Source organism: Oryctolagus cuniculus, chromosome 9, assembly GCF_964237555.1.
Source record: "Oryctolagus cuniculus chromosome 9, mOryCun1.1, whole genome shotgun sequence".
Lineage (NCBI taxonomy): Eukaryota > Metazoa > Chordata > Mammalia > Lagomorpha > Leporidae > Oryctolagus > Oryctolagus cuniculus.
In genome coordinates, this window is record NC_091440.1 from 16782376 (window position 1) to 16806209 (window position 23834).

General features: G+C 44.7%; 1 protein-coding gene across 1 annotated transcript in view; it reads right to left on the reverse strand.

Annotated features, from left to right (window-relative positions):
• Positions 1-20255, reverse strand: part of DNAJC3 (DnaJ heat shock protein family (Hsp40) member C3) — an 86772-nt gene extending 66517 nt beyond the window's left edge. The window contains exons 1-2 of the mRNA XM_008260109.4: positions 20026-20255; positions 2133-2243 (exon numbers count right to left, since the gene is read on the reverse strand). Coding sequence (XP_008258331.4) covers positions 2133-2243; positions 20026-20107 — 193 coding nt within the window. The 5' untranslated portion in view covers positions 20108-20255. The remainder of the gene's footprint in view (positions 1-2132; positions 2244-20025) is intronic.
• Between the last annotated feature and the right edge of the window lie 3579 nt (positions 20256-23834).

Here is a 23834-nt window from a genome sequence, read left to right on the forward strand (position 1 = left end):
TTGCGGCCAATTGTGGGTGAACCATCAGATGGAAGACCTCTGTCTCTCTGCCTCTCCTCTCTCTGTAACTCTTTCAAATAAATAAATAAATCTTAAAAAAAATCGTTAAAATGTAAACTCCCAAACAGAAACTCCACATAGTTATGAAAACTGTTAACATATCAAACCTGTTTCAGTAAAATCTTAATTTTCAGAGACAAAAATAACTGTCTATATACTTTCCATGTGTGATTATATTACTCTATTTTCAAAGAAATCTTTATATCCATTTTTCTCACCTAATGTTCACAGCAATTCCTTGGGTAGCAAAATAAAAACTGCTGGGAAACTACAAATAACTTCATTAAGTCTACATTTTCTTTTTTTATTATTATTTATTTTTTTATTTGAAAGTCGGAGTTACACAGAGAGGGAAGGAGAGGTACAGAGAGAGAGATCTGCCGGTCCATTCCCCAATTGGCTTCAACAGCTGGAGCTGCAGCAATCTGAAACCAGGAGACAGGATCTTCTTCTGGGTCTCCCGCGAGGGTGCAGGAGCCCAAGGACTTGGGCCATCCTCTTCTGATTTCCCAGGCCGTAACAGAGAGTGGAAGTGGAGCAGCCAAGACTTGAACCGGCACCCACATGGGATTCTGGCAGTGCAGGCAGCAGCTTTACCCACTACGCCACAACACCAATCCCTAAACCTACATTTTCTTAAACAACTGAAGCAATGCCACAGTATTACCAAGTGGCAAAGACAAAATTAAAATCTGTATTTCCTGAAGGTGGGCACTTGGTGCAACAATAAAGATTCTGCCTGGGTTTGAGTCTTGGCTCTACTTCTGATTCTACCTTCCTGTTAATGTACAGCCTGGGAAGCAGAAAGTGATGACTCAAGTAGCTGGGTCCCTTACATCCACATAGAATTGAGGCTGGGCTCCAGGCTTCAACCTGTAGCAGGAATCTGGAGAGTAAACCAGTGGATGGAAGATCTCTCTGTGTCTGTGTGTCTCTCTGACCCTCTGCCTTTCAAATATAACTGATTTTTTTAAAGTCTGTATTTCCTATTATTCCAAAGTTAGTAAAATCAGTAATAAAAGTCTGAGCTTAAAAAAAACCCATAGCTAACTACATTTTTATAGTAAATTATATCAATATTACATTTCTTCTGAGAGCAAAACCATATCCTATTAAAAATTTGTCTCCTTACATGTCAGGCTATTGGCTGGCCAGTCTTAACCAATCCAAACAAGGTGAGAATGCCTAAGTACATTTAAAAAATGACGCCAAGGCCAGTCAGTATCAAAAAGTCCTAGCACAAAAGTTCATGCAGTGAGTCTTAAGAAAACCACAGAAGCCCTCATTTAGAGAGTTTATTCTGATCATCTCACTTCTCTCAGTCCTAAGTGATCAAAAACTACACAGATGACACTACAGAGAGACACACGTAAGCATTAAGAATAACAGCAGAAGGGGAGGTTGGAGTTTGGCCAATACTAAAGAGGCAATGAACTGCAGGATCCTCCATGGGCATCAAATATTGATAACCCTAGTCATCAAAAAAATTAAGCTACACTTACTGAAATCTATTTTAACAGGTAGAAAATTACATGACACACTGAGCAAAGCTTTCTCTCACAAGGTATTCTTGATACTTCTAGTAGTAAGCCTCAATTGCCTCACGTTAAGATACATACACATTCAACTGTAACTCATTTATTTTACTAATCTATTTCACCTGAAATCTTGCAAATATTTGCATTTATTGAAAAGGTTATCCAGTGGCTATCATTGTGGTACAGCACATTAAGCCACCAACTGCAACACTGGGATCACTGGTTCACATCCCAGATGCTCTACTTCTAATCCAGCTCCCTGCTTACACTCCTGGGAAGGCAGTAAAATGACCCAAGTGCTTGAGCCCCTGCTACACTTGGGAGACCCAAATGGACTTCATGGCTCCTGGTTTTGGCCTGGTCCAGCCCCAGACATTGCAGCCATTTGGGGATTGAGCCAGCAGAGGGAAAATCTGTCTCTCTCTGTAATGCTGCCTTTCAAATGAATCTTTTCTTAAAAATGTTATCCAAAAAAAGAGCTAGTAGTTAGATTCACTAAGACAGCCACTGAGAGATCTGGTTTACGATACAAACCTACTGCAGCATGAAACTGAGATAGGGCATCAGCCAGCTGACCAGCTGCAAGTAACTTCTTGCCCAATTCAAGATGCTTCTCAACATCTGCATTTACTCCACATTCAGCACCTAAAAACAAATTTAAAAAAATCATCAGACAATGATATTTAATTCTAAATATAAAATGTCAAGGACACAGTCCGTGGCTCAGGCAGTTACACAAGTGAGAAAAGCAGAGACAGTGAGACTTAATCTAGAGAATGTAACAATAAAATACAGTGCTTTATTTATAGAGTATAAGAAGCCCAAAAATATACATACGCCCTTACTGATCTAATCAGTCAAAAAAAAATAAGCAATCTATAAGATGAGAGGCAAAAACTGCATAACACAGTAGTAAAAATGTTTTGAATAAAATTTCTAGCATAATTTTGTTATACTAGAAATTCATCTTAATAAACATTATATAATCTACTATAATATTCAAGTTCCAGTTGGGACATTCACTGCACCAGACATTGTTCCAGATATTTGGGATGAGTGACCAGCAGAAAAAAACCCACGCCTCTTCCCCACTTCCTGGCACCTGACATTATGGAGGGAAAAGACAGAAACAATTAGAAGCCAGTGCTGTGGCATAGCAGGTAAAGCCATATGGGCAACAGTACGAGTCCCAGCTGCTCCACTTCTGATCCAACTCCCTGCTGATGTGCCTGGGAAAGCAACAGAAGATGGCCCAAGTCCTTGGGTCCCTGTACTCACTCACTCACTCTCTCTCCCGCCTCTGCCTCTCTGTAACTCTGCCTTTCAAATAAATAAGTAAATCTTAAAAAAAAAAAAAGACATAATAAACAAGTAAATTACATAATACATTAGGTTAAAAGTGCTGTGGAAAAAGTTTAGCCATACAAAAGATTTAGGAGTGTGGGGAACTTTTGATGGCAGAAAAGGGTATTAAGAGCAGGCCTCCTTGAGAAGCTGACATCTGAACTAGACCTGAAAGAACAGAGGCCCTTACTACCCAGATATCTAAGAAAAGAGCTTTCTAGGAAGAAGGTCCAGCCTGTGCAAGGGTTCCCATGTCAGGAGCATGTAGATGTGTTCCAGAAACAGCAAGTATGGCTGCAGCAGAACCAACAAGGAAACACTATGAGATCAAAGAAGTGGAGGGCATGAGTATGTACAGCCTTGGGTTTTTTACTCTTGTTAAATAGGGAGCTACTGAGGCATTCTGAGTAGAATAACAATCTTACTGATGGGGCCAAATGTCAATGAATTGTTTCTCAGCTCTGAATTCATCCTTCAATAACTACATTATGATAATGGACTACAGCTCTTAAGCAATTCTCCGTTACACTGAGCACAATGTTATGCTTTGTCAGTAAAGAGCATGTTGGGCACACAGCAGGAAAGCTACCTCCTGGTTCTGGCTGCTGCATTTCACTTTTTTCTGCCTCCTAAGCATAATCTGTTGTTCAGCTTCTGCTGTTTAGGGTGTAAGGGGAGGACACTGAAGGGTGTTCTGCTCCAGCAACAGCCTAGGTAGCACTTCCTAATGAGGACACCACACACTCCAGGCTTCATGCCTGTAGCAGCACCCCAAATTCCACTACTTTGTATGTGTGTGTGTATATATTTATATATATTTGAATATACACACACACACACACAGACATATATATACATATACACACACACACATACACATATATGTTATATATAGCCCAACCAGCCTTGACTCAGCTACACATGAAAGTTGTTTCTCGTGTGCCCAGCCTCTGTGGACCACCTCTAGCCCAGCAGCTCAGAAAATTTTTCCATCCCCAATCTTGGACTACAACTCTATCTTCTCCATGAGATATGAGTCCCAACTTTGAGAAAGCCCCCCTCTCCGCTTCCAAGCAGGCCCTTCCTAGGGACTGTCTCTTAGTTCTAGATACCCTTTTGAGTCCTCTTTAAATCTTAACTCTCCTATAAAAATTTAATAATTCTTTACGTTAATTTCCCCTTTCTAAATTCCTGTGTTGGGGATCAGCACTGGGCATATCATTTAAAATGCCACTTGGGACACCTCATCCTATTTCTCAGTGCCCTGGGTCCAAGTCTCATCTCCACTCCCAATTTCAGTTTCCCACAGTTGTGGACCCTGAGAAGAAGCAAGTGATAGTTCAAGTAGCTGAGTCACTGCCATGCACATGAGAGACCTGGTCTGAGCTCCCAGCTCCTGGCTCAGACCCAGAAGAAGCTCCTGGCTCCTGGCTTCAGGCTGACCCAGCCTTGAGCCTTGGCCGTTGCAGTGATTTGGGCAGTGAACCAGCAGATGGAAGATCTCTGTCTCTCCCTCCCTATCTCTGTAACTCTAGCTTTCAAATAAATTAAATAAATCTTAAAAAATAAATAAATAAATAAAAACCCTAGGACAACCTGACCCTAAGACAGTTGCCTTGAAAGAGAATGTATATCCTCCTCATGCCATGCTAACCACTCCCACTGTCACTAACGCATAAGTATGGTCCAGTCTCAGCAGGAGGTCAGATTAAGCCCCTACCTACAATTCTGTCATTCAGTACTGGAGTATAGGTTCAATTCCCAGATGCTGTGCTTCCATTTCAGCTTCCTGCTAATGTGCCTGTGAAGGCAGCAAAAGATGGCCCAAGTACCTGGGCTCTTGCCAAGAGGTGAGAAACCAGGATGGAGTTCCTGGCTTAGGCTTGCTTACACTGGCTGTTGTGGTCACTTAGGAAGTTGACCAGTGGGTGGAAAATTGACCTATCATTGCCCTCCTCTCTCTGTTGCTTTGCCTTTTGAATAAATACGTAAATCTTTTTTTAAGATCAACAGGCTCCAGAGACACAGGTATACATTATTACCCAAAGGATAGAGCAAAAGAATTTTAACATTTTGCTGATGGATTAGTAGAACCCCACAGAGCAACGGATTCTAAAGGTGCTAGACTGGGGCTGGCACGCGGCAGGTAAAGCTACCTGCAATGGTGAGTAGACACAAAAATGATGACTCAAGTGCTTGGGCCCCTGCACCCACATGAGACATGGAAGCAGCTCCTGGCTCCTAGCTTCAGCCTGCCCCAGCCCCAGGTTTTGCAGTAATTTAGAGGGAGTGAACCAATGAATGGAAGATCTCTCTCTCTCTCTCTCTCTCTCTCTCTCTCTCTCTCTCTCCTTCCCTCCCCCACTCTCTCCCTCCCTCCCTCTTTATAGCTCTGCCTTTCAAATAAATAAAACAAGTCTTTAAAAAATAATAAAATAAAGGTGTTAGACCAAAGAAGATGGAATATAACACTACCTCAGGTATAATTCACTAACATGCACATTTATCAAAGCAGAAGTTAGAAATTATTTATAAAGTTTTCCTGGAACAAAGCCATTTCATTAATGAATGGTATATACTGTCTATGGCTACTTTCACACTAAAAGAGCAGGGCTGAAAACTTGTGACAAAACCTATATGGTCTATAAAGCCTAAAATATTTATTCTCTGATCCTCCACAAAAAAAGTCTGCCTGTTCCTTTACTAGAGGTCCCTCATCTAATGTGTTTACTCACACAGCTGGAAGTGATTCTAACGACTTACTTGGTAAGTTCAACGAAAGTTGAACGCAACAACGACTTACATTCAATAAGGCTGAGATTTCAGAGTCTCATTAACATAAGACGGAAGGATCCAAAGGCTTAGAGAAACAATAATGTTGGACTGGACTTATCATTTTTCACCTACACATGAACCTCACACTTGGGTTGTATGAGAGAGTCCATAAGATGCTCTCTTTGGCAAGGCATTAAGAGACAAATTAGTGAGGAACCACCTGTAACCTTTTCAAAGTTCTGTGATCACTCCCCTTTGCAGGACAGGTATGACTGGGGGGTTTATGTCACCACTGAGATGTACTTTCTGACTTCAGTACAGGCTTAAGTAACAGCACTTAACCATCACAGACTAGGTGGGAACATCTACTGTAAAAAGGCATCCACTGCAAAGGAGATTATTATGTAGATAAAATGACCTGCTCTGGGCATGTCACTCAACTTCCTTCCCCATAACACCAGTAATTTTATACAATGGAGACAAAGGAGGATACACGGAACTCAGGGGATTCGCTAGGTCATGTCCTAGTACTCCCATTGCTCAACAATAAAGCTGATGAAAAACTACAGCAATAGGGAAACAAAACAAAACAGAAAAAAAAAAAAAAAAAAAACAAGCAGATCAACTGACTTGGATTCTTCAGGAATGAAAGTTTGCAGGTTACTCCATCAGGTTAAAACACAGGGAAACTGAGATTCTAACAGAAAGCAAGACAAATAAGGAACAGGTAATCTGCTCAGGAAACCACACAGCATATATTAAGGTACACCCTAGCAGGCAGCAGGAGACGGTTCCTAAGTATCTGGGTCTCTGCTACCATGTGGGAGACCTGGATTGAGTTCGTGGCTCCTGGCCCAAACCTGACTACAGAAGACAATTGCGGGAACTGAAACAACGGATGGAAGATGTCTGTCTCTGTCTTCTCTCTCTCTGCCTCTCAAATAAATAAATGTGAATAAATAAACAAGTGAAGTGTTTATATACCAACTATGCACATGCTCCCATATACTTTAAATCATCCCTAGGTTATGTAATACCTAAGGAATTTGCAGTGAGGAATGAAAACAGGCATAGATGGCACATTTTGATTATTTTAAGAGTAATTTCTAAAGTCACAATTTCTAAACTATCAAGTCACAAACACGTACAGTTCACTGAGTAAAATTTACAAGTTTATGAAACATTTCCTCAGTGGGGTGGGTAATCAGATCAACCTACTGAATAGAAGATTGTTCAAGGAGGGAAGAAAGGGGAAGAAAGTTATATATGATATAAACCATTAGTAAAAAAAAAAAAAAAAAAAAAAAAAAAAAAAAAAAAAAGGTGAAATGCTTTCCTTAAGCATCCATGAAAATGTTTAACAGAAAAGGTGTAACGTGGGGATGCCATTCGGTACAGCCATTAAGTTTCTGCTTAGGACATCGATACCTGCATCCACATCGGAGTGGTTGGTTTGAGTCTCAGCTACTGCACTTCTGATCTAGCTTTCTGCTAATGTGCACCCTGGGGAGGTAGCAATGATGGCTCAAGTACTTGGATCCCCGCCACCCATTTAGGACACCCAAAATGGGTTCTGGGATCCTGGCTTCAGCCTGGTCCGTTCTGGTAATTGCAGATATTTGGAGAGATAACCATAGGATGGAAGATTCTCTTCCTCTCCTCCCCTGTCTGCCTTTCATATAAAATGGGGAAAAAAAAAAATAGAACATGGAAAGACTTAAGAATCTACTATGCACTGGAGACTTCAATGTCTTTATTTTATCTTCCTTACCCTAGGAAGTAAACATCTTCCATGCATTCACATAATTAGGGAAAGTGAGATTGAAATAAGTTAACATTTCTGCCCAAGGATTTATAATAACCATTAAAACAAGATCTACTTCCAGAACCTAATTTTCTTTTCACCACAATACAAGATCCTTTTCTGCATGTAAATGCTAAGGGTTCTAGTAGTAAAGCTTTGCTTGCATGTTTCAGTCACTGAACCCATCAGTTAAAGTAACATTTTTTTTCTTTTACAGGCGGAGTGGACAGTGAGAGAGAGAGACAGAGAGAAAGGTCTTCCTTTGCCGTTGGTTCACCCTCCAATGGCCGCCGCGGCCCGCGCGCTGCAGCCGGCGCACCACGCTGACCTGATGGCAGGAGCCAGGAGCCAGGTGCTTTTCCTTTTTAATCATAATCATTTCTAAGCACACAGGCTGAACCTAAAGTCCAGTGGGAGTCAAGAAAGAACTTAGAAAAGTCTTTGAACTGCTAAGTCATGTCATGTCATACCCCAGAGGCTGAGTTAGACATGTCAAACTAAATTTCTCTTGCATATGGTATTAAAAAGGTATCCAGGGGCCAGCGCTGTGGCAAAGTGGGTAAAGCCATTGCCTACAGTACAGGCATCCTATATGGGTGCCAGTTAGAGTCCTGGCTGCTCCACTTCCAATCCAGCTCTCTGTTATGGCCTGCACCCGCATGGGAGACCCAGAAGAAGCTCCTGGCTCCTGGCTTTGGATCGGAGCAGCTCCAGCCATTGAAGCCAATTGGGGAGTGAATCAGTGGATGGAAGACCTCCCTCCCTCCCTCCCTCTCTCTCTGCCTCTCCTATTTCTGTGTAACTCTGAATTCCAAATAAATAAATAAAAATAAAAAAGGTATCCAGCATTTCTCTATCCTTTAAAAAAATATTTTCAAAATAAAATTATAATTTTTATTTGAGAGGTAGAATTATAGATAGCAAAAGGGAGAGACAGAGAGAAAGGTCGTTATCCACTGGTTCATTCCCCAAATGCCCACAACAGCCGCAGCTGGGCCAATCTGAAGCCAAGAGTCAGGAGCTTCTTCTGGGTCTCCCACGGGGTGCAGGAGCCCAAGGACTTGGGCCATCTTCTGCTTTCCCAGGCCATAGCAGACAGCTGGATCGAAGAGGTGCAGCCAAGACTAGAACCAGCAACCATATGGGATACCAGTGCCACAGGCGGAGGATTAACCTACTGTGCCATGGTGCTGGCCCCTATAATCTTTATGTTACAATTTATCCGCTGTAGTTTTCATTGAACTATACAAGGAAACATCACTTCCTCTATGAAAATCCCCATGGTCTATCCAAATCATCCAGAGAGAATTATTATTTTGGCAGACTGTGATCACATTTCGAAAACAAAACGTTCCAGTTTAAAAGCTGGTTGTAAAGACTCTTTTTCCCCCATAAGAGAAGTAATGCCTCCTAACTGGGATGTTCCCGACTCTCACCTTCCTCCAAATTCATCTACTATGCCGCTGCCAGACCAGTCTTTCTAAAAAGTATTCTGACCAAAAATTCTGCACTATTTGCATATCACTGGCTAGATTCAATCTGAATCCCTTTAGGTCTAAAGCAAATAACAAGCCGGCTCAATAGGCTAATCCTCCACCTAGAGGCACTGGGTTCTAGTCCCGGTCGGGGCGCCGGATTCTGTCCCGGTTGCCCCTCTTCCAGGCCAGCTCTCTGCTGTGGCCCGGGAAGGCAGTGGAGGATGGCCCAAGTGCTTGGGCCCTGCACCCCATGGGAGACCAGGAGAAACACCTGGCTCCTGCCTTCGGATCAGCGCAGTGCGCCGGCCGCAGCGCGCCAGCCGCAGCGCGCCAGCCGTGGCGGCCATTGGGGGGTGAACCAACAGAAAAAGGAAGACCTTTCTCTCTGTCTCTCTCTCTCTCTCACTGTGCACTCTGCCTGTCAAAAAAATAAAAAAATTAAAAAATTTACAAAAAGCTAACAACACCCTTCAGTAGCAGGCTCAATTATCTACCATTGCCCTACTTATCACTTTATAGCCACATAACAAAATGGGCTGACTCTACTTCCCTTAACATACTATGTCATACCTCACACCCCTTTACATTTGTTTCAAGAAACATCCTTCCTTACCTGCCCACCTAGAAAACTCCAAATCATCCATAAAGATGCTGCCCTCAAATGCTAGCTCCCTTGTGAAGCCTTACTTTACTTCAGAGTGTATGTGTGAGTGTGTGTGTATATATGTGGTGGGGGGGGCTAGCAGGGAAGCTCCTTCTATGGGTTCTGCTTCCTTTGCATTCCCCAGTCACAATTACATGCCATCGCTTTGCAAAACCCCTATCTCAAGACATTAGCATTTGCAGTTTGCCTGTCTCTCACAAATCTGATCTAAGAGCTAAGAGCAGAACTGCCATTTCTTCTATATATCACCTAGACAATACTTTGCTTAATATCTGTTGAATGAATTTCTCTTACTTAAATGTATTATGATTCAAAATATAATCTAAGATACCTAACAAAAATTATCAAATAAAACTGAGATGATCAACAATTCATAGACACTAACATCTGAATTCATAGATTATTGGCTTTTTTTTTTGCAATATATCAACTCTATTTTGAGCCACAGATCAACTGTTTTCCTTTGCCACATGGTCTATAAAAAAAAAAAAAAAGAAAATAATGCTCAAAGATTTATTATTTACTTGAAAGGCATAGTTCCAGAGAGGCAGAGAGAAAGGTCTTCCTTCTACTGGTTCACTCCCCAAATGGCCACAATAGCCACAGCTGGGCCAATCTGAAGCCAGGAGTCAGGAGCCTCCTCTAAGTCTCCCAGGCAGGTGCAGGGGTCCAAAGACTTGGGTCATCCTTTACTGCTTTCCCAGGACATAGCAGAGAGCTGGACCAAAAGTGGAGCAGCTGGGACTCAAACCGGCGCCCATATGGGATGTCAGCACTGCAGGGCTTTAAAGCCCACTACACCAGTGCTGGCGCCGAGCATTATTTTCTAAGAGATAATACAACCAAACATCATGCCACTTCCTAATCAGTATTAAGTAACAGATTTCTCCATAGACAAGTATCAATCATAGGTCAGTAAAATAAACAGGAAGGGCAGAGTGTCGCTCCCCCTCTTCGTGGAGGAACGACACCAAGCCCTGCCTAGGCTTCATATCCGAGTCACGGCACCATTATGTCGCTCCCCCTCTTCATGGAGGAACGACACAGGACCCTGCGCTGTTCTTTCTGTCTGCTCGGCCCTCCCCGGGTTTGCTGCTGGTTCTTCCCGGGTTGGCTACTATCCCTTCCACCTCCGTGGAAGGGCAGTTCCCCCTGGCCACATTCCCCACTTCCGCAGGGGAGCGGCACACCGCCGGCCGGCTTTCTCGGGGGCTGCACGGGTTCCCTTAGATGTTCCCCATAGATGTTCCTGGTGCATGCCGTCTCTCTCCTCCTTTATAGTCCTCCTCCGCCAATCCTAACTCGGCTGCCCACACGCTGAGTACGCTGCTCTCCAATCAGGAGCAAGTCCTACAGTTAATTGGTTGAACTGGAGGCAGCTGTGCGGAAGCTGTTTACTTCTCTCCCAGCGCCATATTGTGGGAGAGCAGATGCATAGAACAAGTCTTAATTCCAGTAACTCAGTCTAGTCCGGTTTGCTCCCCACAGCAGAGAAAAAGGTGGAATTCTCAACTACATTTTCCCTTGAGGTCAGTATTAAGATCTATTCTAAAATTCTGAGATATATAAAAAAGAATGTGAAGAAATTTAAGGTGAAGAGTTAAACATATGATGTGGAGACACTCAGAATCAAACCAGATAGCTAGCCCGGGAGTGGTTATTCAGGTGGGAACACTTAAATTATGAAGAATGAGGAAAACCCTAAGATCCAAGCTAGGTGGAGTAGTGGCTGAAGAAACCTCAAGGGAAAACACAATAAGACAATTCCCTTCTTAGCAATTCCATAGTCAAGCAAGAAACAATGATTAACAAAACTTTCAATAAAAACACACTGAGCTATAGACCTTAGGCGTTATAAGCACCTCTCTCCAATTACCCTGACCTAAAAGTTAGTTTCATCCCCACAGCCAGACTGAAACAAAAAGCTGATTAATTATATAATACATTTGAACTATGTCTGTAACAAAATCTTCTCAAGTGAACCAGAAAAGAGGCACAGGCAATATAAGCAAAAATAGACAAATGAGATTACATCAAGCTGAGAAGCTTCTACACTGTAAAAGAAACATGCAACAAAGTGAAGAGGCAACTGACAGAATGGGAGGAAGTATCCGCAAACTATGCAACTGATAAAGGATTAATATCCAAGATCTATAAAGAGTTCAAGAAATATAACAATGACAAAACAATTCAGTTAAGAAATAGGCAAAGGATATTAACAGAAATTTTTTTCAAAGGATGAAACACAAATGGCTAAGACACATTAAAAAAAAAAAAATGATCGGGGGCCCATGCTGTGGCATAGTAGGTTAAGCATGTGTCTGCGGTGCTGACATCCCATATGGGCATCAGTTAAAGTTCAGCTGCTCCACTTTCAATCCAGCTCCCTGCTGATGGCCTGGAAAAGCAGTAAAAGATGACCCAAGTACTTGGGCCCCTGCACTCGCATGGGAGACCAGGAAGAAGCTCCTGGCTCCTGGTTTCAGATCAGCCCAGCTCTGGCTGTTGTAGCCATTTGGGGAGTGAACCAGTGGATGGAAGACATCTCTCTGCCTCTCTAACTCTCTGCCTTTCAAATAAATAAATGAATCTTAAACAAAAGAATGGAAAAGAATTGTACCTATGAAACACATGACATCTGTTATCTTTATATTAATAAGAACTTTTAAAAATATATTGAAACCATATGTCTGAGTCCATTCAGTTTGCTGTAACAATACCTTGGACTGGGTAATTTATAAGCAGCAGAAATGTATTTCTCACGGTTCTGGACACTATGGTGCCAGAAGATTCAGTGACTGATAAAGGCTCTCAGCTTCACAGATGGTGCCTCACTGCTGCATCTTCACATGACCAATGGCAAGGGAATCTACCAAAGCCCTTGTATAAGGACACTAATCCCATTCACAAGGGTGGAGCCCTTGTGATTTAATCACTTCCAAAAGTACCAGCTTTTTTTAATATTATTATGGTGTTAAGTGCCAATGCATGAATTCTGGGAGAGGAACCAACAGTCAGAACATAGCACCAAGTTTGCTCAATTTCAATGGACATCATCTTTGTTTGAACTGTGTAAGTATAAATATTGTGATGGGGTCCTTGCTAAAAGAATTTCAAATTGAAAAATAAATTTATGCAAAAACCAGCTCAGAGTCAATGTCAGGCAGCCATTTTAAAAGCATTCATTGCTTGTCTACTTCATGTTAAACATTTAAGTACAGAGATAAAGGGTCCCTTCCATAAAGCTTATATTCGAAAGGAACAGTCAAGAAAATAAATGAAGTATTTCAGATCCTGTCGTTTCCTGTAGGAAATACAAGGAGGTGAAGTAAATGTTAATTGAAGCAGAGGGTGATTTGTCAGGAAGGTCTCTCTAAAACATAAAGGCTCATTTGAAAATCTCAGAAAAGATCTTCCCATGTCCCAACAAACCACAATAAACATGCTTAAAAATGGGCTTGACACTTGGAAGTAAAAGAAGCTGATGTAATGAGAGCCTGGTGATGGAGGGGAGAAGCTGGAAACGTAAATAGTATATGCAATGGGAGACCAGGAAGAAGCATCTGGTTCCTGGCTTCTGATCGGCGCAGCACTAGATGTAGCGGCCATTTGAGGAGTGAACCAACAGAAGGAAGACCTTTCTCTGTCTCTGTCTCTCTCTCTGTCTATAACCACCTGTCAAATTTGAAAAAAAAAAAATAGTATATGCAAGATATGTAACATTTTGCAGTACTACAGAAGTAATGTGCTAGGGAAAGAACAGAAGAAACAAGGAGGCTACCAACAAACTTTAAAATTCTGTATCATCATCAACAAATGACAGTAGAAGGCGGTTTAAGGTGAAAATAGGGTACTCAAAAAGTTCATGGAAATGTCTGTTATAAAAAAAGACAGAAAACAAAAACACATAGGGCTAGTGCTATGACACAGCAGGTAAAGCCACGGCATGAAAAACTGGCATCCCATACAGGCATTCATTTTTGTCCTGGCTGCTCCACTTCCAATCCAGCTCTCTGCTATGGCCTGGGAAAGCAGTAGAGGATGGCCCAAATGCTTGGGCCCCTGCATGTGCGTGGAAGACCTGGAAGAAGCTCCTGGCTCCTGGTTTTGGATCAGCTCAGCTCTGGCTGTCACAGCCATTTGGGGAGTGAACCAGCAGATGGAAGACCTTTCTCTTTCACTCTCTTTCTCTAACTCTACCTCTACCTCTCAAATAAGTAAATAAATCTTTTAAAAAAAAAATGGAGTTCAAAATTTTTTGCACCAAAACCAACTAACCTTCTAAATCCATTGTTCTATATATGATTTGTAGGCTGATACAATGATTCAATAAAGAAAAAAGCAGTAACACAGGTCTGAATATCCCCCAAAACTCACATGCTGAAATAAAATCCCATTGTGGTCACATTAAGAGCAGGATCCTTCTAGGAAGTGATCACTCATGAGTTCTCAGGATTAGCACCTTATGAAGAGGCTACAGGCTGGCGCCGTGGCTCACTAGGCTAATCCTCCGCTTTGTGGAGCCAGCACACTGGGTTCTAGTCCCGGTCGGGGCGCCGGATTCTGTCCCAGTTGCCGCTCTTCCAGGCCAGCTCTCTGCTGTGGCCAGGGAGTGCAGTGGAGGATGGCCCAAGTGTTTGGGCCCTGCACCCCATGGGAGACCAGGAAAAGCACCTGGCTCCTGCCTTCGGATCAGCGCGGCACGCCGGCCTCGGCGGCCATTGGAGGGTGAACCAACGGCAAAGGAAGACCTTTCTCTCTCTCTCTCTCTCTCTCTGTCCACTCTGCCTGTCAGAAAAAAAAAAAAAAAAAGGAAAAAAGAAAAGGCTACAGGGGCCAGCACTGTGGCACAACAGGTAAAGCCGCCACCTTCAGTACTGGCATCCCATATGGGCGCCAGTTCGAGTCCTGGCTCTCTGTTATGGCCTGAGAAAGCAGTAGAAGATGGCCCAAGTCCTTGAGCCCCTGCACCTGCATGGGAGACCCAGAAGAAGCTCCTGGCTCTGGCTTTGGATTGGCGCAGCTCCAACCGTTGCAGCCAATTGGGAAGTGAACCAGCAGATGGAAGACCTCTCTCTCTCTCTGCCTCTCCTTCTCTCTCCGTGCAACTCTGACTTTCAAGTAAATAAATAAATCTTAAAAAAAAAAAGAAAAGAAAAAGAAAAGGCTACAGGGAACAAGGTATTCTTTTTAGCCCTTTATGCCCTTCTACCTTCTGCCATTTCAGCCATGGCATTCTCACCTTCTGTCACATGAAGACTCACAAGAAGGCCGTCATTCAACATCAAGTGCACCAGCACCTTGATCACCTTGATCAAAGAATTCCCAGCTGGCCGGCGCCGCGGCTCACTAGGCTAATCCTCTGCCTGCAGCGACGGCACCCCGGGTTCTAGTCCTGGTTGGGGCACCGGTTCTGTCCCGGTTGCTCCTCTTCCAGTCCAGCCCTCTGCTGTGGCCCAGGAAGGCAGTGGAAATGGCCCAAGTGCTTGGCCCCTGCACCCGCACAGGAGACCAGGAGGACGCACCTGGCTCCTGGCTTCGGATCGGCACAGCGCGCCAGCCGTAGTGGCCATTTGGGGGGTGAACCAACGGAAGGAAGACCTTTCTCCTCTCTGTCTCACTGTCTAACTCTGCCTGAAAAACACACACACACACACACACACACACACAAAAATTCCCAGCTTCTGGAACTATGAGAAATTTATGTTGTTTATAAATTACCATTTTGTGGTATTCTGTTAAAGCAGCACAAAGACACAAGTTTAGAGGCAAAATTTTCAGGAGAGAAAATAGAGCTAGAGATGTTTCATGTACTTCAGTAAAAGAAAAGGTAGTGCAGTAAATATGGATGTGGACAGCACTTTTCAGCTCTGAAGAACAAAAAACCAGCCAAGCTGGATTTAATCAGTGTTAGGATACTCCAGGCACACAAAAACCAAAGAATACAGGGGTAAGAAAAGTAAATGATGTTTGCAATGAAGTGACTATGATGATACACCATTTAATCTAATCTAAGAAAGGAGAGAAAAAGGACATGGATGCTTCACAAATCCATGTCTCATATTACCAATTGGTCTAAAAAGGCAAAGGCAAAAGCCATGAGTTTTACACTATGTTTACCTCTCCAAAAGATACAAGGTAAACCTTTGCTGACTGATTAAACAAGCCACTCCCATATTCCAGAACTCCAAATGCAACAAATGCAACTTTCAAGAGGTATGGAAAGATAAATAAATTTATGTTTGAGTTTTTGAGAACAGGTGACTATGTTCCCATGACGTAACTGTTCAAAATTAATCAAAGAAAGAACATGGTGATAGACATTAAACTTAACCACAATTAATTAGTTTCATACAGGAAAATAAAGCCTAATTACTACAAGGTACTCCATCTCAGAACTTCCCCTATCTCACAGAATGAAAATTACTGCATTTCCAGGTACTCTCAAAAAATGAAACTACTCCAATTAACAGGTACTACTGATACTACTATCTTATTAAAGAATTTAAAGTAATTCTAGAAGTTATCTGTATAGTTTAAATAAATTAAATTCATTCATATTTGCTACTTTATTTAGTCTTTATGTCAAGAAATTTTACAGAAGACAAAGCATGCCTATTTTAGTAAGTTAGGTTGAAATAAAAATCATGATTTTAATCCATATAAATTTTCAACTATTCTTTTCCCTGTGGCCAAATTATATGACATATTCAACTCAGTTCAGTGAAATAAAAGAAAAATTGAGGGGCCTGCATTGTGGAAGACCTTTCTGTCTCTCCTTCTGTCTACCTCTCAAATAAAATCTTTAAAAAAAAAAAAAAGTCCAGACAAGGAAGAAAAAGATATAAAACTATGATAAAAGAAAAAGTTTGGTTCCCAGGCTGTGTTCCTACTTAAATCACTAAATAGAACAAATCATAACAAATAATCAAAATAACTCCTATACCTGTAGCAAGAGCATTCTAACATACATACTGCTAAAGTTTTCTTTCTACTCCAAAAATCCTATTTCTAACCTAGTGCTCTGGACTTCCCTTTCAAAGGCCTTTAAGTAGATGCTAGGCACCAGCTTCTCAACTTACAACCTTAAGGTTTTCCTTCTTTGGATTAGTTAATAGAAAAGTTCAAAAGAAAACAAAAGACAAATATTTTAAAATCAGAGAAAACTAGGCCATCTAAGCTAATTATTGGTAACATTCTTAACCATATGCAACTCTTTCTTTCAAACTCGCTCTTCTCACACCCCATTCTACTTTATTTCTTCTGCCACCAATACCCGGCCTAGCATGCGCACCCTCGGACCAGGATGCCTCCCTGAAAACTAGAAGGTCTGTGAATCCAGACACAGAACATATTTGGAAGACAGGAACTTTGCTAATTCAAAGCAAAGCATCTTAAATCCCCAACACAAAATCTAGTGTTTAATATAAATAGAAAACTAAATTAACTTCTCCATATAGCTTATTATACCAGTAGTCCTCAACATGTGGTCCCCTGGAATCTTAATTAAATTTTACTTTAAAGGCAGAGAGAGAGATCTCTCCCATCCACTGGCTCACTTCCCAAATGCCTGCAATAACCCAGCTGGGCCAGACTGAAGCCAGGACTCAAGTACTTGGGCCACAGGTGGGAGGCACCCAAGCACCTGGGCAACCACCTGCTACCTTGGTTATTTTTTTTAGAAAAAAATTTTCAGGCACCACCAAGACCTACTGAATCAAATTCTGGAAGTGGGACCCAGCACTATGCTTTTAAATGTCCTCCATGTGAGATTCTGGTGCATACTTAAGTTTGAGAACCACTGTAGTAAACCTGCCAGAAAAATCCCCTTCCTGTTAATCACTGTCAGAGGGTAACAACCGGAAAAAAAAAAGCAAAACAAAAAAAAACTAGTTCTCAGTTACCAAATGCTTAGACCCACAAGTGTTGTAAACAACTTCTGTCTCCAATGTGCACACAAGATGAGCCTTCATCAAGCTGTAGGATCCTCAGCTCCCCCATTAGTAAAGGAGGAATAGCACCACATATGGCTATGGGTAAGTGGCTTACAGACAGGCTCCTTTCTTTTCTTCATCACAAGTACTCGGGCCCTGCTACTTTACACAAGCAATGCTCCTAAGAAAGGAATACTCTGAGAAATGTCACCAACACCTTACAGTAAACCTAATGAAGTTCTCCTAAGGAAAACACCACAAGAGGGAAATGAAGTGTTGAGAGTCTTATAGAATCATAAACAGAACAACAATTTTTAAAAGGTGATCTATAAGCTAGTGGGAAAAAAAATGAAAATTATAGAAAAGTGCACCACTGTGACTTAAACTTTTTTTAAAAATGACATTAAGCAGAGCACAAGCAACTTTCTCTTCAGTGTTCAAACCAAATCATTAATGCTATCACTACAGAATAAATACTACAGAAGGGGGAAAAGGGAGATTAAGAATTAGAAGATGCCAGGGAATAAAATATATGAGCCACATTAATGTGACTAGATATTCTGGGGTGGGGGGCAGCCAAGCTGTCAAACTCTTGGTCCCAGTGCTGTCACACTACATCTGTTGAACTGGAATTCAAAAACTATATGGTCAATGGTGAACCAAAAAGAAAAACAAAAAGCCACTGTGCTGAATACGACCTAAAAAGAGGAGAGTATTATTCTTAGCAAATAACAGGCAAAAGAGGGTGGGCATTGTGGCACAGCGGGTTAAGGCATTGTTTGTGTGTGTCACCAGCATCCCATATCAAAGAGTGTTAGTTCAAGTCTTGGCTGCTCTGCTTCCAAGTCCAGCTTCCTGCTAATGCACTTGGGAAAGCAGCAGAAAAGGGCCCAAGTACTTGGGACCCTGCTACTCATGTGGAAGAGCACAACAGAGTTCAGGCTCCTGCACTGGGCCTAGCCCAGCCCTGGCTGTTGTAGCCATTTGGGAAGGGAACCAGCAGAAGGAAGATCTCTCTCTCCATCTATCTATCTCTCTCTCTCTCTCTCTCTCTCTCTCCATCATTCTGCTTTTCAAATAAATAAATCTTTTTAAAAACAAAAGAGTTCAACATTTGGAGAGGATTTTACCGTCAATAACTTTTTTTTTTTTTTTTGACAGTCAGAGTTAGAGAGAGAGAGACAGAGAGAGAGAGAGAGAAAGGGCTTCCTTCTGTTAGTTCACCCCCCCAAAACGGCCGGAGCTGCGCGGAGCCGAAGCCAGGAGCCAGGTGCTTCTTCCTCATCTCCCAAGCGGTTGCAAGGCCCAAGCACCTGGGCCATCCTCCACTGCACTCCCGGGCCACAGCAGAGAGCTGGACTGGAAGAGGGGAAACCGAGACAGAACCGGCGCCCCAAATGCGACTAGAACCCGGGGTGCCGGCGCAGGATTAGCCTAGTGCACCCCGGCGCCGGCCCCTACCATCAACAATTTCTAACTTTGTTTCCTCACTCCCTGTGAATGGAATATTCGAGTGTTTAATTTGACCTCCTTGCCAAGGAGCCCTTTTTATGGGGATGAAAATAGATCAGTGCACGTGACCAATATGTCATTATACTCGAATATTTCACACAGCAACCAAGACGGGAGCATTGGTCCAACTGGCACAGGCGACTTTAACTCTGCCTCCTCTCCACTTCGGCTGTTCCGTGGGAGAGGCCAACACTCCAGACTACAGGACCCAAGTGAAACGTAAGCTCTCCTAAGTTTGTGAGGGGCCCTTTCTCAGAGAACTCAGAAAAGCAAGGCGAACCTAAGTGGCATGACACCACGTCGGGAGTTGCAAGACGACAAACCCAGCGCGCTGCCCCCCGGGAGCCCCAAGCCAACCCTAGCTCTAAATGCACCAGCTTAAGGACCACCACGAGCGACGCAGCCTACGGAAGAGGGATGGTCACTCTGTTCATTAAACAGCCAACGCCGCCCCACTCCACTTCCACCCACCCACCGCCGCCCCGAACTCCACGGCAAAGAAACCACCCCCTTTTTGGCCACTTCCACCACCTCCTGCAGGCCCTCCTGACCCACGGCATCCCCGGGCGCCAACCAGGGTCCCAGGAGACCTTGGGGGACCCGCCGGCTGCCCCAGCCTCGGCGTCCCGGTCGCCGCCCGGGAAGCGCCACGGCCGCCCCCTCGGACCCCGCTCCTCACCCCAAACTCGCTGTTCCGGCCCCGCGGCCCGCCGGTCCCCTCACCTCTTCCACAGACAAACCCGGAACCGGGCTCCGGCCCCCGCCCAGCCGCGGGCTCAGGCCCAGGCCCGGCCGTGGTCGCCCTCGCCCCACTGCCCGAGCCACCCCAACACTCGCGCCCCGAGTGTAGACGAGGAGGTGCAGTGGGGCCCGGCCCCGGAGTCCACTCCTTCCGCCACGGCAGGGCTGGACTCACCTTCGTACTGCAGGTCCACCAGGACCAGCAGGAAGGGGAACACTGAGCCCAGCCGGCTGGTCACTGAGCCGGGGGCCACCATGTCCGAGGACGCCGAAGGGTGCCGGGCCCAGCAGCCCGCGCCGGCGCTCAAGCTTCCGCGGCGCCCGCCCGCCCGCCGTGCGTTCTCGCTCAGGCCTAAGAGGCTGCTGGCGCCAGCCGAGGCAGGCAGCGGTGGGCGGGGCCGTGCCGACGCTACGCCCCGCGGCGACGCCGCCGTCCAATCGCCTTCTTCCTGGCCGCTTTCCTACTGGGCTCGCCTGGGTCGTGGTTCGCGCTGATAGGCTGCGGAGGCCCCCGCCCCGCCCCGTTTCTGATAGGATAACGTGGAAGCTCGAGAGGAGGCTGCGTCCGTCGGTCGTGGAGCTGTCAGCGAGCCCCAAACCGCCGCGGCCGGCGGGAGGGAGGCGGCGGGAGAGTCCTTGAGGCGGCCGCCGAGTCCGCATGCGCAGGCCGCGGAAGCCTTCTGGGGCCGGCCGGTGAGGAGGGCGACGGGAGCGGTTCCGAGGTCCTCCGGTGTGGTGTTTGGACAGGAAGGTGCGGCCGCCGCGTCCGGAATGGGAAGGCCGGACACCCCCAGGAAGTGGGGAGGGGATAAACGCCATCTCCCACCTGGCGTTCCGGAACAAATACTGACTGAAGAGCAGGCCAGAAACGGTCAGAGGCGCGGCTCGGCCCAGTGGGTGACCTAATGGCATTTCAGGGACAACCGCAGTGAGCCACGGCAGGTAAGTCACAGTGGCTTGGAAACTGGGGAGCCCCCCCGCCCCCAGCCACTCGCAATGTCCAGCAAACCAGTGTCCAGGAAAACAGAGCCGTTCCGGAGGAGCCCAAGGAGGCGCGGTGTCTTCAGACGACAAGGGGCCCTTGAGAGTGCAGCCCGCGTCGAGGGAGCGAAAACAACTGGAACGGAGCTAGCATCTTGCGAACAAGAAAGACTTTGGGTTATTAAGCTTGGCATCAAATTTGTTCATGGCCGTTTTCTATACACACCAGCCATTGGTTTGATTTAGTTTTATTTTTTTACTTTATTTGAGAGATCTTTAATTGGCTCATCACTCCCCGAATGCCCAGGACAACCAGAACTGGCCAACCCAAAGCTGTGAGTGGCAAACACGAGGCTGCATTAGCAGGAAACTGGGATGGAAAGCTGAGCCCAGACTTGAACCAGGCACTGCAGTAGGGGTTGTGGGTGTCCCAAGCAGAGTCATAACCACTAAGACAAATGCCTGCCCTATCAGCAGTGTTTTATATGGACTGAAAATGATTTTTTGTGTTAATTATTGTCAACTATGTACTAATTTACCAAACTTTGCCACCTTGGTGCTACTTGAAGCTTTAGAAGAACTCATGAATTAAAGACAGCAACAGTGAATTTGTGATTTGCTGAAGATAACTAAGGAAGACGACAGAAGATGAATGGTAAATATTCTAGACAAAACTGATATGAAGGAAATGCTTTCTAGGAAGGAAAAGAAAAATGCTGAGTTCCTGATTGGTAGCGAAGAAGGCACTATGTGAAGAACAGAGGATCCAAATCTAGAAAACACCATGAATGTTCTGTAAGTTTTCTTCATCTGTTAAGTGGGCTTGATCCTGATAGCCTCAGAGATTTGTTTTGAGGTTTCATGAAGCAGGTGAAAGTTCTTGTAGAGTATTTTACAGGTATTCTATTAGCAGAATAATGAAGAGACTCCTTCAGCAATTCCTTGTGTCTTTCATTGTTGTTGTTCACACTTTTTGATACCACAAGGCAGTGTGAATGAGAAACCGGCAGACTTCAATATCCACAGGCAAGCTACTGAAGACATCATACAGATGAGGTACTATGGCCAAGGCAGCCAACAATATGATGAACAGTGAGGAAAGAACGTCATAAGCAAAACACAGTACTCCTAGACAATGAAGTAACATCCTATTCTTTTTTTTTAAATCTTTATTTTTTATGTGATCCTATTCTTGAGGAAAAAGCTCTAAGGATGGAAATTCAAAATTATGAAAGAGTTGATAGACTGTGGTATTTGAATTAAAAAATAGCAAGGGTCAATGCTGAATGATGGCAAACATTTTTTTAAAAGATTAATTTTATTTATTTGAAAGAATTACACAGAGAGGTAGAGAGAGAGAGAGGTCTTCCATCTGCTGCTTCACTTCGCAATTGGCCACAATGGCTGGAGCTGAGGTGATCCAAAGAGCCAGGAGCTCCAGTGTCTCCCACATGGGTGCAGGGGCCCAAGGACTTTGGCCACCCTCCGTTGATTTCCCAAGCACATTAGCAGGGAGCTGGACTGGAAGTAGACTCAAACCTGCACCCATATGGGACGCTGGTGCTGCAGGCCAGGACTTTTTAATGTTTATTTATTTTTATTTGACAGATAGAGAGAAAGGTATTCTTTCCATTGGCTCACCCCCCAAATGGCTGCCATGGCTAGAGCTACGCTGATCTGAAGCCAGGAGCCAAGTGCTTCCCCCCACATTCTCCAATGCGCATGCAGGGGCCCAAGCACTTGGGTCATCCTCCACTGCCTTTCTGGGCCACAGCAGAAAGCTGGACTGGAAGAGGAGCAACCGGGACTAGAATTGGTGCCCATATGGGATGTTGGTGCCGCAGGAGGAGGATTAACCTAGTGAGCCACAGCACCAGCCCAGGCCAGGACTTTTAACATGCTGCACCACAGCACCAGCCCCTGTGCTGTCTTCTAACTGACCACCTCTTAAAGAGATGTTGTTGGCCAGCGCCGTGGCTCACTTGGCTAATCCTCCACCTGCAGCGCCGGCACCCCGGGTTCTAGTCCTGGTTGGGGTGCCAGATTCTGTGCCGGTTGCTCCTCTTCCAGTCCAGCTCTCTGCTGTGGCCCCGGAAGGCAGTGGAGGATGGCCAAAGTGCTTGGACCCCTGCACCTGCATGGGAGACCAGGAGGAAGTACCTGGCTCCTGGCTTCGGATTGGCGCAGCACATCGGCCATAGCGGCCATTTGTGGGGTGAACCAACAGGAGGAAGACCTTTCTCTGTCCCTCTCTCACTGTCTAACTCTGCCTGTCAAAAAAAAAAAAATGTTTTTTGTCCCCTGGCCATATCACTCCAGTTGTTGCTTCTGTCTTCATGTCACCTGCTCTCATTTTTTACCTTGCCTCTCTCTTAAGGATACTTGTAATTATTTCAGGCCTACTCAGATAGTCCAGGATATTTTCTCCCCTCAAGATCCTCAATTACATCTGCAAATTCCCTTGTATTTTAAAAGGTAACATTGGCCGGTGCTGCGGCTCACTAGGCTAATCCTCCACCTTGCGGCGCCAGCACACCGGGTTCTAGTCCCTGTCAGGGTGCTGGATTCTGTCCTGGTTGCCCCTCTTCCAGGCAAGCTCTCTGCTGTGGCCAGGGAGTGCAGTGGAGGATGGCCCAAGTGTTTGGGCCCTGCACCCCATGGGAGACCAGGAGAAGTACCTGGCTCCTGCCATTGGATCAGTGCGGTGCGCCGGCCGCAGCACGCCGGCCGCAGCGGCCATTGGATTCTATTAGCAGGTGAACCAACGGCAAAGGAAGACCTTTCTCTCTGTCTCTCTCTCTCTCACTGTCCACTCTGCCTGTCAAAAAAAAAAAAAAAAGTAACATTAACAGGAGATGTAGATGTATATAGATACGTGTGTGTATATATAGATACATGTATAGGTACACGAAGATATATATAGATACATCTGTGTGTTGAATTGCCAGTTTTCTCTAGTGGAACAAACTGATGTAGATTCAACATGAGAGAAGCCAGTACTGA